The 17,954-nt window shown below is 45.9% G+C and overlaps 1 protein-coding gene across 3 annotated transcripts in view; it reads left to right on the top strand.

Annotated features, from left to right (window-relative positions):
- The window catches only part of DOP1B (DOP1 leucine zipper like protein B), a 50,507-nt gene that overhangs the window by 21,542 nt on the left and 11,011 nt on the right, over positions 1–17,954 (top strand). For 2 of the 3 annotated variants that reach the window (XM_027701736.1, XM_027701738.1), the window contains exons 10-26: positions 694–814; positions 1,290–1,409; positions 2,026–2,131; positions 2,217–2,408; positions 3,536–4,229; positions 5,985–6,256; positions 6,469–6,621; positions 7,493–7,593; positions 8,570–8,760; positions 11,354–12,932; positions 13,494–13,605; positions 14,006–14,191; positions 14,341–14,466; positions 15,059–15,193; positions 15,939–15,994; positions 17,144–17,248; positions 17,327–17,393. In XM_027701736.1, the coding sequence (XP_027557537.1) occupies positions 694–814; positions 1,290–1,409; positions 2,026–2,131; positions 2,217–2,408; positions 3,536–4,229; positions 5,985–6,256; positions 6,469–6,621; positions 7,493–7,593; positions 8,570–8,760; positions 11,354–12,932; positions 13,494–13,605; positions 14,006–14,191; positions 14,341–14,466; positions 15,059–15,193; positions 15,939–15,994; positions 17,144–17,248; positions 17,327–17,393 (4,316 nt within the window). The remainder of the gene's footprint in view (positions 1–693; positions 815–1,289; positions 1,410–2,025; positions 2,132–2,216; positions 2,409–3,535; positions 4,230–5,984; positions 6,257–6,468; positions 6,622–7,492; positions 7,594–8,569; positions 8,761–11,353; positions 12,933–13,493; positions 13,606–14,005; positions 14,192–14,340; positions 14,467–15,058; positions 15,194–15,938; positions 15,995–17,143; positions 17,249–17,326; positions 17,394–17,954) is intronic. The other variant, XM_027701739.1, reaches the window with a different exon arrangement.

Genomic DNA, 17,954 nt, shown 5'->3' with positions numbered 1-17,954 from the left:
GATATTAGATTTGGTATTAGATTTTTAGATATTTAGGCATTTCATATTAGATATTAGATTTGGTATTAGATTTTTAGATATTCAGGCATTTGATATTAGATATTAGATTTGGTATTAAATATTAGATTTTTAAATATTTAAGCATTTGATATTAAATATTAGATTTTGTATTAGATTTTTAGATATTCAGGCATTTGATATTAAATATTAGATTTGGTATTAGATTTTTAGATATTTTGGCATTTCATATTAGATATTAGATTTGGTATTAGATTTTTAGATATTTAGGCATCTGATATTAGATATTAGATTTGTTATTAAATATTAGATTTTTAAATATTTAAGCATTTGATATTAGATATTAGATTTGGTATTAGATTTTTAGATATTTAGGCATTTGATATTAGATATTAGATCTGGTATTAGATTTTTAGATATTTAGGCATTTGAACTCCCTCAGTTTGCTGATTTTTCCCGGCTTCTGTCCCTCAAAATGGGATCAAGGCTACTGGGATAAATGTGTACAGGGAAATCTGCTTATTTTCCATATGGACGCAGCCATGGAGACTGTTTTTGGCACTTGAACTGCAAATTTATGTAGAATTTCCTGTAGGTCCCTTATCCCAGTGGCTAAAGTGTGATGTAGAACTATGTGCCATAAAATTCCTGGATTCTTTTTCCCTTCTCTTGCAGGGCCACAGGTGGTTGGGGATCTGTTCCTGGAAGTTATCAGAGCCTTTTATTCCTACTGCAAAGATGCCCTTGGTTCTGATCTCAAACTCAGCTACAACCAGAGTGGCAACACCCTGGCGAGGTACAATGGCAAGTTTTCAGCCCTGACCTGGAACTGGATCATTTATTTCAAGCCAAGTTACTAAAATCAAGCAGTTTAAGGAAGGTTTGGGTTGGAACAAAGTGAACTTTTGTTGAGAAAATGAGATTTTTTCTCTGGCTTCCCCTTTTCTCCCCCCACACACAGTGGATTTCTCTTGCGTTAGCAGAGAAAAAAATGAAGTTCACTGCATGAAAGAAATGAAGTTCACTGCATGTGATGGGTGTCGAGCAACCACAGTGACATCAGCCAAGAATCAGGGTGGTGACACAGCTCTGCCTGGTGACTTCCAAAGCTGGATTTGCATCATCTGGGAGAAAGATGCTCCAACTCCGTCTCTTTCAGCCTGATTTAGTGTTTGGATCTGAAATAATCCATGTGTTTTTTATGATGTGTGTGCTCTCAGAATCCTCACTGACATCTGCTCTTTCTCTCCCTTGTTTTCCCCCTCAAACAGTGCAATCAAAGAGAACAAAAACGCCTCGGAAATCGTCAAAACAGTCAATTTGTTGATCACCTCCTTGAGCACGGATTTCCTCTGGGATTACATGACCAGATGCTTTGAAGATTGTTTCAGGTGTTTGTGTTTTCCAGCAGTAGTGCCCTCTTAAAAAATGCCATTCCAGAGCTGTCTGTTTGAGATAATAATGAAATTATTATTATTTTAAATTCTGGAAGGGACGTAACACATGTTAGAACCAGCCAGATATATGAGCTGTGTCCTAATATAATTCAAGAATGCAGACAGGTGAACAATTAGATGGAAATTATCAACCTGAGAACAGAAGAAATTACTCTCAAAATGACAGCTGAAGGAGGAAAAAGGGTTGGGAGGGGAGGTGGAGAAAGATTGAAGAAAAATAAAGATACTAAATGATCTTTAGAGTCCCTTCCAAGCCTAACTATTCTGTGATTCTGTGTTATCTCTTTTTAACCCTTTTTAACTCCAAGAAAGATTATACTTTAAGTAATAAGATTATGTATAGAGATTTAACCTGAAAATTGGCAGCACTTTAACATCCCACATGCAGCTGAGGTGGTTTTGACAGAGTGTTTTATCCTGCTGTGTTAGAAATCCTTTTCTCCAGAAAGCTGTTCAGTGTTTTGTGCTGGTTTTAACGAAGCTTTTTTGATTGTAACTGGAATTTTGACGTAAAAAACTTCCATAACAACGTGTCTTTCTTTCGCTTCAGAAACAAATCCTCAGAGATGAGATATCCTCTGGAAAATATTAGCACTCCTCCTACAATTTCAGAGCTCTGCACACTCTTGGTGTTCCTTCTCGATGTGATCCCTCTGGTGAGGCCCCCTGACTTTATCAATCGGTGATCAGTGAAGGATTAAGGTGTGATAACTATTTTAAACATTGCTTTGTTTGTTTTAGGAACTCTACTCTGAAGTGCAGACTCAGTACCTGCCCCAGATGCTCAGTTACATGGTGCAGTCTCTCCTGGAAAATATGGAATTCTTGGGTTTGCCAGAACTCACTCATGCCTTAAAGACCTGTTTTAAGGTGCTCAGCAAGGTGCAAATGCCCCCTTCCTACCTGGACATCGAGACAGGGAGTGGAAATGGGGTAGGTGCTTTGGAACTCCTCACAGGTGTTTAAAACTCTGACACAACTTATTCAAAATGCAAATTCTCTGAACTTAAAACCTGGGTAATAACTGTTGCTCCAGTGCCTAAAGGAAAGATGGAGAGTATTCCCAGGGGCCTGGAGTGACAGGACAAGGGGCAATGGATTCAAACTGAAAGTAGGTTTAGATGGGATATTAGGAAGAGGGTGGTGAGGCCCTGGGATAGAATTCCCAGAGAAGCTGTGGCTGCCCCTGGATCCCTGGAAGTGTCCAAGACCAGTTGGATAAACTTGGAGCAACCTGGGCTAGTGGAAGGTGTCCCTGCCCGTGGCAGGGGGTGGGAACAAAATCATCTTTAAGGTCCCTCCCAACCCAAACCCTTCTGTGATTCCATGAAATGTGGAACTGCAGCAATAAAGATTTTTTTGAAACTTATCTTCTTTTGCTCCTTCCAGAGCAATCTGATGCCTTGTTATTCTTATTGGATATTCAGTTCTGGCTTGTTAGAATTATTTGTGGCACTGAAGGAGTTTAGTCCTGTCTGAAACTGGGGCTGTGATCCTGCCTCTTGGGAAGAGTGGGAGCTTAATGGTTTTGGAAAAGGCACTCAGCAGCAGGGAGCAGCTCAAAATTTGAGTTGCCAAATCAAGCCCAGCTTCACAGCTGGTTAGGTCTGCAAGGCTTTCAATTAATATTTCAGTTGAACACAATGGGGTATTGTTTGTGTGCAAGAGCCCATGATAAGGAATGAGGAATAAATGGCATCAAGCACAGCCTGCCAGAGTTTTCCAGCAGAACAAATGTGTGCCTTTGGCTGGAAATGATCCAGTGTTTGTGACATTGTTCTGGTGGTGCATTGATTTTAAGGAAATATTCCTTTGCTAAGCACCTGTAGCTGCAGATCCACTGGTGTTTGCTGAGTCCAGGCATGAGGTTTACACAAACACTTGTTGGGGTTTTAAAGGCAATTAAATCGAGCTCCTTAGAAATAACTGTGATCCTGTGGTTTTGTATAAGTAGCTGGAAATTGCAAATTTTAGGAAGTAGATTTTTCTGTCGTTGCTGTTCCCCAGCTTAAGATTCTGTTGCCAGTGCCACATTAACCACATGAACATTCCTGTTTCAGAGCCCAGTGCCAAAGGAAGATGTGGACATAACCTTGGAGACAAAGTCAGTGCTGCAGGAGGAGGAGGAGGCTCCATTCCAGCCCCTCAAGTCAGAGGACAGTGGGATTGGTCTGAGTGCCTCGTCCCCAGAGCTTTCCCAGCACCTGGGGGTGCCCACAGTGACCCTGGAGAGGGATGATGTGTGGAAGAAAGGGGGGAGCATCCAGAAGACTCTGTTGTGCATCCAAGAGCTGGTTGCCAAGTTTTCCAGTAAATACATTTTCGGGGTGCAGCTCCAAGAAACGAGCAACGAAGGCGTTTCGGCGACAAATCCCAGCGGGAAGGAGAAAAAGGAGAATGGATACAGGTTCCCTGAGAGTGCCAGCAAGAAAAAGAGCCCCTGGGATGCCAAGCAGATCACTGTGCCTCAGGTTAAACAAATGCTTTCAGACTTGTTCTCAGCCCGGGGGTCTCCCTTCAGGAGCAAGAGTTCCAACCCTCTGCTCCCTGACCACGACTCCGGGAGTAAAAAGGAAAAGGAGGAAGAAGAGTGGGATTTGGAACAAGTGATGCTGGTCTTGGGACCCCTTAAAGGTGACTGCAAGGAAGCTTTCTCTGCAGCTTGTCACCTTCTGCTGGATTGCACCACGTTCCCAGTCTACCTGTCGGAGGAAGAGATGGAACAGTTGTATCTCTCTCTGTTTGAGGTTCCTGGTAAGAGAAGATTCCTTTCCTGGGCAACTTGAGCATTTGAGGATGGAGATATCAGTGGGAACTTAGGGAATTGCAAAGACACGTGACCAGGGCCAGTAAAAAACCCTTTTGACTGGGCTGAAGTTGCCTGTGAATTAAAGACTTGCCCACCTCAGCGTGTGTTTTGTGTCCTGCAGCTGAGGCACAAGCTTTGCCAAGCTTTTCAAATCCACATTCCTTTGAAACTTTCACTATGAAACTTGTAGCTGAAGGGATGAAAAGACCCTGTGGCACAGTTCAGGATTTTCAGGGTGTGCATCCCCCACTGTCCACATGTCATTTTTCCCCCCCAAAAAAGACGTTTTAGAGGCAGATGAGCTCTAAACCATAACAGAAGCAAAACCATCTCTTTCCCAAACCCTCAGAATTCAAAGGAGTCCAATGTAACGTGTAAGAATAATCTTGTACAACTGGAGGGCCTGTTTGTTCTTGGAATTCCAGCTCATTCCCTAGCTTCAGTTATTGGCATGAAGGCCAGCTGACAAATAGGTTTGTAGGGAATGGAGAGGGCAGAAACTGGAAAATGGGGTTCTCTTCCTCACCTCCCTACCCATTTCTACTGTCTTCCTTAGCCAAGGGGTGATATTCCCATCATCTCCATGGGTCAGCTGTTCTGCTTGGCATGGACATGGCAGACTTGGCATTATTCCCTCAGGAGAGGCAAAGATGGCTTGACTGGATGTCAGCCATCCCAGTTCCCTCTGTGCTTGGTTCTGGAATAATACACCTCCATGCTGCTGGAAAAACATCCCTGGATCAGCAGCCCTCTGGAGCTGGCTGTGACAATGGCAGCTGGAAAACAGCAGCTCTGACCACTAGTTGTGAATAAATGTAAACTGGAAAGCAGAAAGCCACTGGTTATGGGGGTTACTGGGGTCCTACAAGAGCTTTCTGCTGGGAGAAGTAGGAAAAACATGGAGAGGTTGTGGACTCCCCATCCCCGCAAGTGTCCAAGGCCAGGTTGGACGGGGCTTGGAGCAACCTGGGCTAGTGGAAGGTGGCCCTGCCCATGGCAGGGGGTGGGAACAAGATGATCTTTAAGGTTCCTTCCAACCCAAACTACGATCCTGTGAAATACTGATGATGTGTCCAGTTCTGGGCCCTCAGCTCAGGAAGGACATTGAGGTCCTGGAGCAGGTCCAGAGGAGAGCAATGAGGCTGGGGAAGGGACTGGAGCACAATTCCCATGAGGAGAGGCTGAGGGAGCTGGGGCTGTTCAGCCTGGAGAAGAGGAGGCTCAGGGGAGACCTCCTCACTCTCTGCAACTCCCTGACAGGAGGGGGGAGCCAGGGGGGGTTGGTCTCTTTTCCCAGGCAACTCTCAGCAAGACAAGAGGGCTCAGGGTCTTCAGCTGTGCCAGGGGAGGTTTAGGTTGGATATTAGGAAGAATTTCTTTGCAGAGAGGGTGCTCAGCCATTGGAATGGGCTGCCCAGGGAAGGGGTGGATTCTCCATCCCTGGAGGTTTTTAAGGTGAGACTGGATGTGGCATCAGTGCCATGGGCTGGGAACCACAGCGGGGTTGGATCAAGGGTTGGACTTGATGATCTCGGAGGGACCTTCCAACCCAGCTGATTCTGTGATTCTATGTTAGCATGATACTTGGATTTAGGAAGTCATTTTTGTCTCTTGGTCCTGTGACCCTGATTGGAGAATTCTCAGGAATGTGACCCCGACCTGGAGATTATTCCAAGCCTTTGTCTCCCTTCCCTTCCGAGGAGGTTGTGATCCCGGTTTCCCTCTGTGGCTGAGGTCCCTGATGACCATCTGCTGCTGTGTGAACGACTGCTACGTCCAGAACGTGTCCATCTTCACCCTGCTGGAGGTGATCAACCACTCCCAGTCCCTGGCTCTGGTCATCGAGGACAGGATGAAGCGCTACAAAGTGTCCGGCCACAACCCCTTCCTGGGCAAGCTGCAGATGGTCACCCTCCCTCCCATCGCTCCTGGAGTCCTAAAGATGATCTCAGAGAAAACAGATTTCTACCAGGTTGTCCGTTTTCCTCTCCTTTTTTTCCTGCTCTGAACCTCTGACTCGTAGAATTCCACAATTCTGAGACAAATTGGAAATCCGTTTTGGGTAACATGGGGGTATTTATGCAATGGAATGCTTGGAAGTCAGGAAAGAAATTATGATGAGGATGATATTATTATTATTATTATTATTATTATTATTATATTTATTTGTTTATTTTTCCCTAGAGAGTAGCCTGTGTGCTCTGGAACCAGCTGAACAAGGAGACTCGGGAGCACCACATTGCCTGTGTGGAACTGTTCTACAGGCTGCACTGCCTGGCCCCATCAGCAAATATCTGTGAGGACATCATCTGCCACGCTCTGCTGGACAGGGATAAAGTGAGTCCTGAGTCCTCTGAAGCCCCTTCATCACTGCTGAGTTGTTCCAGTGCTTCCCAAATTCCCTTCCACCCCACGTCTTCATTCCTGTCATCCCTCTGTCCTCACAGATTCTGTCCATGCCTTTACAATTCCCTGGGATTTATTCATCATGTGGCTACTGCTGAACTTAATCCATGGATACAAACTCTGTCAGTCCGTGCTGGAGCTTTCCTAATTTCAGCCCAAATCCTGCAGTATCTAAAAACTTGCTATTTTTGTCAGCATTTCCACCAATAAGTGTAAAATCACTTTGGTTTTGGGTTGATTTTATAAGCTTCATCCTCCAACAAAAGACTTTAATACCTTGTAAATGTTTGTCATCATCATGTTGACCCCATGTCCACCTTATTGTTTGATTCTCAGATTAAGCTGTATTTTAAAGTGAGCCAGTTATTAATTACTTTCCTTAATGACAGTACATTTTTGAGAAGTGCCTTGCACAATAAAACCCAACCCAGCCCCTTTGCTGTCATTTTCCTGTATTTTTGCAATTTTGAGGCTTGAAAAAATTTGGAAATCCTTTAAAAGCTTCCAAACAAAAAGCCCCACAACCACCCCCTGCCTGATACACCGATGTCCTCCCAGTTGTCACCCAACTTTTAAACCTCCCTAACACCAAACCAAGACTAAAATGTCTGTTCACAGGAGCCCTGAAGGACATTTTTGGTGTACCTGGCAGATCTTTTTACGCTCCAGAAATGCTGTGGCTGTTGGGTTTCCATTGTGCATTCACGGATATATGGAAGGAGATGATCCTTAAGGTCCTCCCAACCCACATTCCATGATTCCATGATTCTAAATCTGTGTTTGTCTCATTTTCCTTGCCAAGGGGACAAGGCTGGAGGCCCTGTTCAGGTTTTCTGTCATGTGGCATCTGACCAGAGAGATCCAAGGCAGCAGAGTGACTTCTCACAACCGCTCCTTTGACAGGTATTTCCCATTTCCACTGGCTTGGAATTGCATTTATATTTAATTATATCGTGCATTTATGTCATTGCATTTATATATTTAATTATTTCATGCTTTAGTCTCCTCTTTTCTGATGTGGGGAAGAGTTCTCTGGAGAGAGAGAGTAAACAATGAGCAAAAGGAAGATCTTCCACTTCCTGGCACCATTCCCTTTGCAGAGCACTCCGAGTGCAGGGAGTGGTTTCTTGGATGAAGGAAGGTGCTGGAAAAATAGAAAGAGCTTCATTTGTGAAAAGTAGTTTGCAAACAAGTTGCTGCATAGCAGATATTTTTTTTTATCTTGGAGTGGGTTAGGTTTGTCTTTCAAAGGAAAACAGCACCAAGTACTTACAGGAAAAGTAGGGAAAAAAGTAAGAAAAAATAATCTTATTTTAGTTTTGCCTATTTTAGTATTTACGAGACCTTTGTGAAAAATGAAAGAAAAGGAAAATAGCACCAACCACTTATGGGAAAAGTAGGGAAAAAAGCAGGAAAAAATAATCGTATTTTAGTTTTACCTATTTTAGTATTTATGAGACCTTTGTGAAAAATGAAAGAAAAGGAAAATAGCACCAGCCACTTATGGAAAAAGTAGGGAAAAAAATGATCTTATTTTAGTTTTGCTTCGTATTTACGAGACCTTTGTGTAAAATGAGACTCCTTCTAAATAAATATGGGGAAGATGTAAAATGAGACTCCTTCTAAATAAATAAGGGGAAGAACTTTGAAATCTGCTGCTCTTGCAGAGTATGAGGAAATATGTGGCCTTGTTCCTAAAATTCCATGTGATCCTGATCTCAGCCCAGGAGGATGTGCCTGACCCAGCTGTTGGAAGCAGACGTGATCCATTGGCTGGCGCTTCCTTGCCCGTGCTCCCTGTCTGTTCCCGGGATTTTGTTGGATGCATTAACCCTTTTAGGAGGATCTCAGCTGCCTCTGTTGTGGTTTCTCCCCTCAGGTCCCTGTTTGTGGTCCTGGACAGCCTGAACTGCTCCGACGGTGCCATCGGAGCTGCGGCGCAGGGTTGGCTCATCCGGGCTCTGTCCCTCAACGACGTGGCCCGGATCCTGGAGCCAATCCTGCTGCTCCTGCTGCATCCCAGGACACAGCGCACCTCCATCCACTACATCAAACAGAAACACTCAGCAGGTAAAGCTCTGATGCCAAAATTTTGCCCCAAAAAGGCACAAAGGAGCTGCTCAGAGACAAAGTTTTTTTAGCCTTTAAGCAGGAGTTATTTATTTTCGACGTCGGGAAGCAGCCAGGTCTCCCTGGACAAAACTGCCTCGTTCCAGCAACTCACAGCCAGACCTTTTATACAATTTTTGTCAAGCAATTGCATCATACAACATGAATATGCATAATATTTCAACATACATTTTTAATATTCATAACAGGGGGAGTTTAGGTGGAGTTAGAGGCGTGGTCTTCAATTTGGGGAGAATTTGAGGGGTCGTTCCTGTTCTTTGGCCTCATGAACTCCTGTCCTTTCTTTCATCATCATCATCCTAAACTTTCGTGAACTTCTCTGCTTTGGCCAATTTCCTAGTGCATCTGACAGAGGTTTCTGATATCTGGCAAGGATACCTGGGTTTTAGCTCATCCTCTTTCCTTATCAGCCTTTGTTTTCATTTTATACACTTATTTTAGTTCTTAGTTCCTTCTGTTTTCCTGTGTACATTGCTTCTGTTCTTTCGTGTCAGTGTGTTCTGCATACCTTGATGAATTATTGCCTCTGCTGTTTCTAAGACCAAGTTCTCTGTGCTTTTGCTTAGGGCTTGCTTTCTAAATTAACTCTCTAATTTTCGTGTTGCTATATAACATTTGCTCTCCAGGCCTTGCCTGGCTTCAAAGCTGCTCTTGGATCAGGCTGAATTCCTGAGCTCCTGCTGAGGGGAGTCTCTGGAATGCAATGGCATCCTGCTCACCCGAGTTGTTTTCCATCAGATCCATGGATTCCTCCTCATCCAAGTACCTACAGTGGTGCCTAAAGCAGGGTTCAGGAGTAGCTCGTGCTGGTTGAAGGCCTAAATGATCATTATTATGGGGTCTCTTGGTTTGGATTGCTCCCTGCTTTGCTCTGGGATCTTGTCCCACACTTCTTGCCATTCCCAGGTGATCCACACTGCATATCCACTGTTTTCAGGATCCCTTCTTGAGCAAAACTAGGTCTGCAACCAAAAGAAATCCAGGAGCAGTTTGGTGACTGTGTCAGTCCAGGAACTGTTCCATGGGGAGGATGGACAGGCAGTCCATCCAGTCTTGCCCCAGGTTTCTTTATTCCAAATACTTTTTGTCCACGATTCCCTCAACATGACATTAAAACAATCAGCCAGGTTGTGAGGAATATTTTGCTGGTTTGGGAAACACGACACACAAACCCCCCACCTGATGTTGCTGAGTTCTGAAAATTAAAATAAGATCTGTCCTGATTCAAGAGCAGAGCTGAGCCTTTGTGGCTGAGATATCCCAGAGCTGAGATGGAGAAGCAAAGAGAGATGTTTGGAGTTGAAGATGACCTCCAGCCACCCAGGAATTTGGGAAAATTTAGGAATGTGGCAGGGCATCACATGTCAAGTTCTGAGCCCTCGTGGAAGAGAGACATGGAGGGGCTGGAGTGTGTCCAGGGGAGGGAACGGAGCTGGGGAAGGGGCTGGAGCAGCAGGAGGGGCTGAGGGAGCTGGGGGGGCTCATCCTGGAGAAAAGGAGGCTCAGGGGGGACCTTCTGGCTCTGCAACCCCCTGACAGGAGGGGGGAGCCGGGGGGGGTCGGGCTCTGCTCCCAGGGAACAAGGGACAGGAGGAGAGGGAACGGCCTCAGGCTGTGCCAGGGGAAGCTCGGGTTGGCCAGGAGGAGGAATTTCCTCCTGGAAAGGGTTGTTAAACACTGGAAAGGGCTGCCCAGGGAAGTGGTGGAGTCCCCATCCCTGGAAGTGTTCAAAAAACATATGGATATGGCATTTGAGGACGTGGTTTAGTGGTGAATTGGATGATGATTGGACTCGATGGTCTTAAAGATCTCCTCCAACTTTAATGATTCCATGATTTGGCTCAAGGTGGTTTCCTGGAGCAGAGCAGGAAGGCAGTGGAGAAGCAGCTGGAAGTTTTGTGTAAAGAAACTTCTATGTCACCTGTCTCAAGACTCTTAGCAGGCTGTCAGCCTGCAGCAGTGCTTTCCTGTCTGGATTGGCAAATACCTGGATGTCACACATTTATAGCATCCATAGGGACCTCTTTATTAGATGCTATAGAAACACAGAGCTTGTTCCACAGCATTTAATCAAGGAGAACATTAGCTCTTTAATTAATTAATTAATTAATTAATTGATCTCTGTGTTGCTATCCTTCTCGTTTCCCTCCTGATCTCCTGATTTAATGTTCAGGAAGCACAAAAAAGACAATTGTCACACCCAGGGAGTCACAGCCTAAGAGAAACAGCACGTGCTTTATGTTTGGATCCTGTTCTCTCTGCTTGCAGTAGGTTAGAGCTGCTCTACCACTTTAAAAAAGAAATAATTCTTGCCTTAACCCATTTTTTACCCCCCTCCTTACAATTAATACGAGGCTAGAGCAGAGTAGATTTATAACCTTTTTTTTCTTGCAATGATTTATTCAATATAAAGCACCTTGTGTTGACCAGATGACCTTTAAACATCCCTTCCAACCCGAACTGTGATATGATTTTATGTGTGGAAAAGACAATTATGTGCTCTTTTTTGACCCAAAAAAATGATTTTTTTCAGACTTTATGCACGATTGGCTTTGCAAGAAAAAGCCCCCTATGAAAGAATCCGGCATCTCCGAGAGCAATTCCGAGGAAAACCTTCCACTGAGCCAGTTTACTACCGTGGATAGAGAGGCAATTTGGGCAGAAGTGGAAAAAGATCCAGAGGTAAAACCTGAGAATGATGGACCCTGTAATCCCCTAATTTCCCAGGAAGCAGATGGTGACCAAGACAACAGCGAGCACACGGAGTCCGCGGACACCAGCACAGGCCACGACAGTGAGAACACATCCTCCTTCTCTCCCTCTCTGGAGCTGCAGGAGGTGAGCAACGAGGACAATGACAGAGAGGCCCCAAATCCCGGGAATGTGCTCAACTCCCTCCTGTCCGACAGCTCCAAATCCAGCGCGGGGCTGAACCTGGTGCGCGCCGACTCCGAGAGGACTCAGGCCTCGGAGTCCCTGTCGAGCGACGAAGAGGTGGACCTGGAGCTGCAGGAAATCACCCATTCCAGGCTGCTGAAGCAGCAGAAGGAAAAGCAGGAGATGGTGGAGGCTCTGTTCAAGCACATGCTGCTGTACCTGCAGCCCTACGACTCCAGGAGGGTGCTCTACGCCTTCTCCGTGCTGGAGGCCGTGCTCAAAACCAACCCCAAGGAATTCATCGAGGCCGTGGCCAGCACCAGCATGGACACCAGCTCCACAGCGCATCTGAACCTCATCTACAACCTCCTGGCCCGCCACCAGGAAGCTCTCGTAGGGCAGAGCTTTTATGGGAAGCTCCAGCCTCAGTCCCCGACCGTGTGTCCCCATTCCCTGCTGATAGAGCTGCTCACCTACCTCTGCCTCAGCTTCCTGCGCTCCTACTACCCCTGCTGCCTGAGGGTCACCCACAGGGACCTCCTGGGCAACAGGGACGTGCAGGTGAAGAGCGTGGAGGTGCTGATCCGGGTGGTGGCCCAGCTGGCCACCGTGGCCAAGGCGGCGGAGAGCAGGAACGTGGAGTTCATCCGCAGCTTGCTGGGCAGGTGCAAAGTTCAGGAGTTCGTCCTTCTGTCCCTGTCAGCCTCCATGTACGTCAGTCAGAAACGCTACGAGCTGCTCCTGGCAGACGGGGCCGGCCGTGGGGCCGAGGAGGAGCTCTTGGAAGAGAGCCTGATCAACTTTGGGCACGACCAAATCTGGAGCGAACACCCGCTGCAGATCGAGCTGCTGAAGCTCCTGCAGGTGCTGATTGTCTTGGAGCACCACCTCGGGCAGGCCCCCGAGGAGCAGGAGAATCAGCCAGACCTCTCCAAGGAGTGGCAGCAGGCTCTCAACTTCCAGCAGGCCATCGGTGCCATGCAATATGTTTATCCACATCCCATCACTTCCCAGGGGTTGTTTGTCTCTGCCGTGGTTCGGGGTTTGCAGCCGGAGTATGGCTACGGGATGCATCCCACTTGGGTGGGCTTGGTCACGTCTTCCCTGCCCTATTTTGGGAAATCTCTGGGCTGGACTGTGGCACCATTCGTGGTACAGATCTGTAAAAACCTGGATGAGCTTGTCAAGCAGTATGAAAACGAAGCTGTGAAGGCATCTGCCAAAACATCTGCCAGGTAAGAGTCGGCAGGGTGGGGTTTGTTGTGCAGAGCAGAGTGTGTAGGAACTCCCTGGTTTAGCACTGTGGCTCCCAGACTCTGATCCCCAAATCCTGCTGCACCTGCCCCTGGAGCCCAGGGGAGGTGAAAACAGGATTCTTGCAGCAGTTGGAGGAAGAGAGGAAAGAGAACCAGCAGCTGTGATATTACCTGTCCCCCTCTGCCTTCCATCCAAGAAAAGAAGTTCCCAGTTTTGACAAGACTGAGGATTTTGGAGGGCTAATTTAGGAGAGACCCCCTGGAGAAGAAAAAGAGAGGCTGTTCAGAACAGGCAGTAAGTGAAAGGAGTAGGGAAAAGTAACTGAATGCTGAAGATTTATAGTCAGGTGGATAATAAAATTCTGAAAGATCTCAACAATGAAATGGGGTTGTCCAAGAATAGTCTGGGAATCCTTTGGTTTAATATTCCTGTCTGGTCACTCCAGTTTTAAATGTTGAATAGAAGCAGGAATGGAATTTTTAATCAAGGAAATAGCCCTTGGCCTGTTAACCTGTTTGGGTTTTTATCCTCCTCCAAAGCTTAACTTCCAAGAGAGAAAATGTGACACCTGATTACCCACTAACCCTTCTGGAAGGTCTGACAACCATTGGTCACTTTTGCCTTCTGGACCATCCTAATCCAACAAAAAAGGTAAGTTTTAATGCCCACCACTCACCTGAGAACTCAGCTCCAGGTCAGCAGAGTCCACATCCCTTTTTCCTCAGAGGTGAATAGAAGTAGCAAACCACTTATACAAAAAGATAACCTTAAAGAAACCTCACAGCACACCCCAAAAATTGAACTAAATCAAAGTTTAGGGAGAGAGGATGAACCTAATTTTATTTGAAGCCAGAAAATTAATTTTAAGTAGATGTTCTTGGTGATGCAAATATTAGTCCTGTGTAGCTTCTCTGCTCTGTCATTACCAAACCCTTCTATTTTCTTTGGAATTGATAACATGTTGATGTGTTCTCTACAATTTTTAGCCTCTGTGGTGCATGATATGATGTATTTTAATATCCATATTTTGGGTGGGTTTTTTTTTTCCTAGTCATGTTTAGCTGAACCTGCAAACCTGAGGAATGCCAGGAATGCCATCCTGGAAGAACTGCCTCGAATTATCAACACCATGGCCCTGCTTTGGGGTGTCATCAAGAGGGAAGACTCTCAAAAAAGACCAACTGACTTCTTTGGAACAACCAAAGGCTCTTCTTCAGTCTACTTTAAAGCAACCAAAGTAGGAGTCCTTTTAAACTGCCCTGTATCTCATCCTCCTCATCAGTGCATTTTACAGAGTTGTTTTATTTTGTATTTTCTGAATATCTTGAGAGGGTCTTTGCCTTACCAAGGATGGCACTGACAGTTATTTTTCCCCCCCCTCTGCAGACATTAAGAATGAAAATATTGGACTTCCTGAATCCACTGACAGCCCAACTTGGAATCCAGCTGATGGCAGCAATTGCAGCAGTTTGGAACAGCAAGAAACCTCACAGGAGTCAAAGTAAAACCAAGGTGAAACTCAAGAAAGGCACCCTTAGTTTCCCAGTATAAAGGCAAATGTTATATTTGTATGATCAGTTCTAAACTCTGGGTTTGTTTATTGATTCTTTGGGGTTTTTTTACAAGTGACTGAAAAATCTGAAGTGCTCTTATTTATGAAAAGCATCAGGACTACAATTAAACCTAAATAAATAATCAAATAAAGGACAGTGTAGCAGTTTTAAGTCTAGAAGTAAGAGGCAGTTTTTTCTTCAACACTGGATTGTGATCTTGGGATTGCAGTTTGACAATTATGTTTTCAAGACCGTGAATGAAATTCCATTTCCAGAGAAAGGCCAGAGCTGCAGTGTTCTCTGGAACTGAGATTCTGATCAGAACCTCCTTCTTTTCATTTTAGCACAATCAGAGTGTTCTTTTTATGAAAAAGTTGTTTTCATAAGGTGTTGGAAGAAGACCTGTATATGGCAAAGGGGTCTGTGTTTGATTTAACCTCTGTAATGTACATTTTGTATAAGTTTTGGTGTTTGGGTAATCACACAAAGAGCTGGTTTGTGTGGCCCAGGGGTCTGAGGGGTTTGTCTTTTGCTTTGTCTTGTTTTGTCAGATCCTTCCAGTGGCCAGTACTTCTCAGCTTATTCTGGTGGACTTAATTTGTGCCCTAAACACACTGAAAATTGACACTATTTTACATCTTATCAAAGAGGTGGTGAAGAAACCAGCACAGATCAAGGGCGAAGAGGTAACCACAGAGATAATCCCATTTTCTTCATATATTCTCTCCTGGATCTGTCCCAGTGTGTCTGCTCAGCATTGTTAGAAGGTTTTTCTTTAAAGTGTGGGATTCTCTTTTGCTCCTGAATAAGTTTTGTTTTCCGGAATGTGGGTTTCTGTGGTTTGATCCCTCAGTGTTAGAAGGTTCCTCAGAACATCACTGTTGAGCAGATCATGACAGGGCAAGGGGCAGTGGTTTTAAACTGCCAGAGGGCAGGATTAGATGGGATATTGGGAAGGAATTGTTGTCTGGGAGGGTGGGGAGGGGCTGGGATAGAATTCCCAGAGAAGCTGTGGCTGCCCCTGGATCCCTGGAAGTGTCCAAGGCCAGGTTGGATAAACTTGGAGCAACCTGGAATAGTGGAAGGTGTCCCTCCCCATGGCAAGAAGCTGGAACTGGATGATCTTTAATGTCCCTTCCAACCCAAACAGTCTGTAATTTGAATATTTTGCTGGAGAAGTTGCTGGGAATGAAAAGGTGTGGGGGCCTCCCGTGCTGGGGACGGTGACATTTTTGTGAAGCTGCTGCAGATTTATGTCTCAGTGGTGCATTTCTGTCCTGTACTGCTGTACAGATACTTTGGTCACCTCTTGGAGTACAAGTGGCTTCACTTGAAGAGCATGGTAACCACTGAACACAAGTATTGCACAGCCTGCACCTTCTTTTTCTTTCTGATGGCAAATAATTCTGGCGTTGCTTTTCCTTTTTTCAGAAATCTTCTCTCGTGGATATCCCAATGCTGCAGTTCAGTTATGCTTTCATTCAAAGGTAAGTCAGATGTTATAAAGGAGAATTTTCTGTTTGACTCTGGTCAGGAGAACACTCTGCATCACTGTTTCTGCTTTACTTTGGTCTTCATGTCCCAGTGTCACAGAACACCTTTGTGCAGGAAATGTGCTGTCCCTTCATTGTTGCCACACAGACACGGAGGACCAGGGCTGGGATGTTCTGTTCCATTGCTCTGTTGATTGTGCAGCCTGAAAACCTCATTTCATGCTCAGGGAGCAACTTCAGGCATCTCATGAGCAAGATTGGGCTGCATCCAGAGCAGTGTGGGCAGGAGGTGAGGGGGGATTGTGCCCTTCTGCCCCCTCAGGTGAGACCCCCCCTGCAGAGCTGCTCCAGCCCTGGGGAACAGCCCAGCAAGGACATGGAGCTGCTGGAGAGAGTCCAGAGGAGGCCCCAAGAGGATCCCAGGGCTGGAGCAGCTCTGCTGGGAGAAAAGGCTGGGAGAGCTGGGATTGTTCAGCCTGGAGAAGAGAAGCTTTGGGGTGACCTGATTGTGGCCTTGCAGGGCCTGAAGGAGCTCCAGGAAAGATGGAGAGAGACTATTTCCAAAGGCTGGAGTGACAGGACAAGGGGGAATGGCTTCAAACTGGCAGAGAGTAGGATAGATTGGATATTAGGAAGAAATTCTTGACTGTGAGGGTGGGGAGGCCTTGGCCCAGGTTGCCCAGAGAAGCTGTGGCTGCCCCTGGATCCCTGGAAGTGTCCAAGGCCAGGCTGGACAGGGCTTGGAGCAACCTGGGCTGGTGGAAGGTGTCCCTGCCCATGGCAGTGGGTGAGACTGGGTGATTTTTAAGGTCCCTTCCAACCCAAACCATTCCATGTCTCTATGACTTTTTATCATCTTTCTCCTCATCTGTTCTGTGTTGCCCAATGAATGCACAGAGAACTTCTAAATTCAGTAAAACTGCCCTGGCTGCAGCCTGGGCTGGGCTGTCCACTGGAAATACTCCTTTGAGCAAAACTTTTCTTCACACACTTGGCTTTCCTCCCATGGAAGCCCTGGGATAGATCAGACTGTCCAACAGACTGTAAGCAGTACGTTTGGGAGCTACCCCTGGATGTTGTTTTTTGTTAGTTCCATAACTCCAGCTTCACTCAGGTGTGTTCTGGTGTTGCTTTTTTTGGCAGACTGCCCGTCTCAGCCCTGCAGGAGAACTTCCAGCCCTTGTTAGGACTCCTCAAAGAGTCTGTGCAGTTGAACTTGGCTCCTCCTGGACACTTCCTCCTCCTCAGGTACTGTGTGAGAGAGAAGCTTTAGGGCTGCATTGACATGTACAGCCACTAACCTGGAGGGAATTGCTTTTCCCACAGCACCCTGAATGATTTTGTGACCAGGACACCCACTCTGGAAAACAAAAAAGACCAGAAAGACTTGCAGGTACAGTGGATAAATGCTGCCCTTTCAGTTCCTAAATCTGGCCCTGTGCATCTGAGTAAAAATGGACATGACCTGCTCTGTCCTTCGTATCTGAATTCCCCTGTGCTTTTGGGAATGCCTGGATGTGCATCCACACATTTTGGCTGAGGCCTGGTAAATAAGGGAGGCTCAAACAGGAGGAACAAAGAAAATTTTGTCCAAATGTTGTGTGAAACCACGAACTTTCCCAAGCTGATTTCCCTGGGTAGTTTTAATGATCTCTCTCAGAATTGGAGTCGTAACACGGGTGTGATGTCAAGGGTTCATCTCCTGTGTGTAAATACTGAAATCTCAAAGCTATCTAGGAAAATTAGTGGCCTAATTGTCCTTGAAGCTCCCAGCTGTGTTTGGCAGTGGAAATGACTCTGAGCTCACCTGTTGTGTAGAGAAGGGGTGGAGCAGAGCAGGATTTTCCTCCTGTCCTGGTGGTGATTTCACCACAACAGTTCAAGCACCACTTGTGTGGCTGCAGTTTTGGCTCTGAGGAGGTGAGATGTGGTTATGTTTATAGTAATTTTATGT

This window comes from Neopelma chrysocephalum, unplaced genomic scaffold, assembly GCF_003984885.1.
Source record: "Neopelma chrysocephalum unplaced genomic scaffold, ASM398488v2 Primary Assembly neopelma1_166, whole genome shotgun sequence".
Lineage (NCBI taxonomy): Eukaryota > Metazoa > Chordata > Aves > Passeriformes > Pipridae > Neopelma > Neopelma chrysocephalum.
Note: the sequence above shows the minus strand (reverse complement) of the source record. Positions and strands in the feature narration are given on the sequence as shown.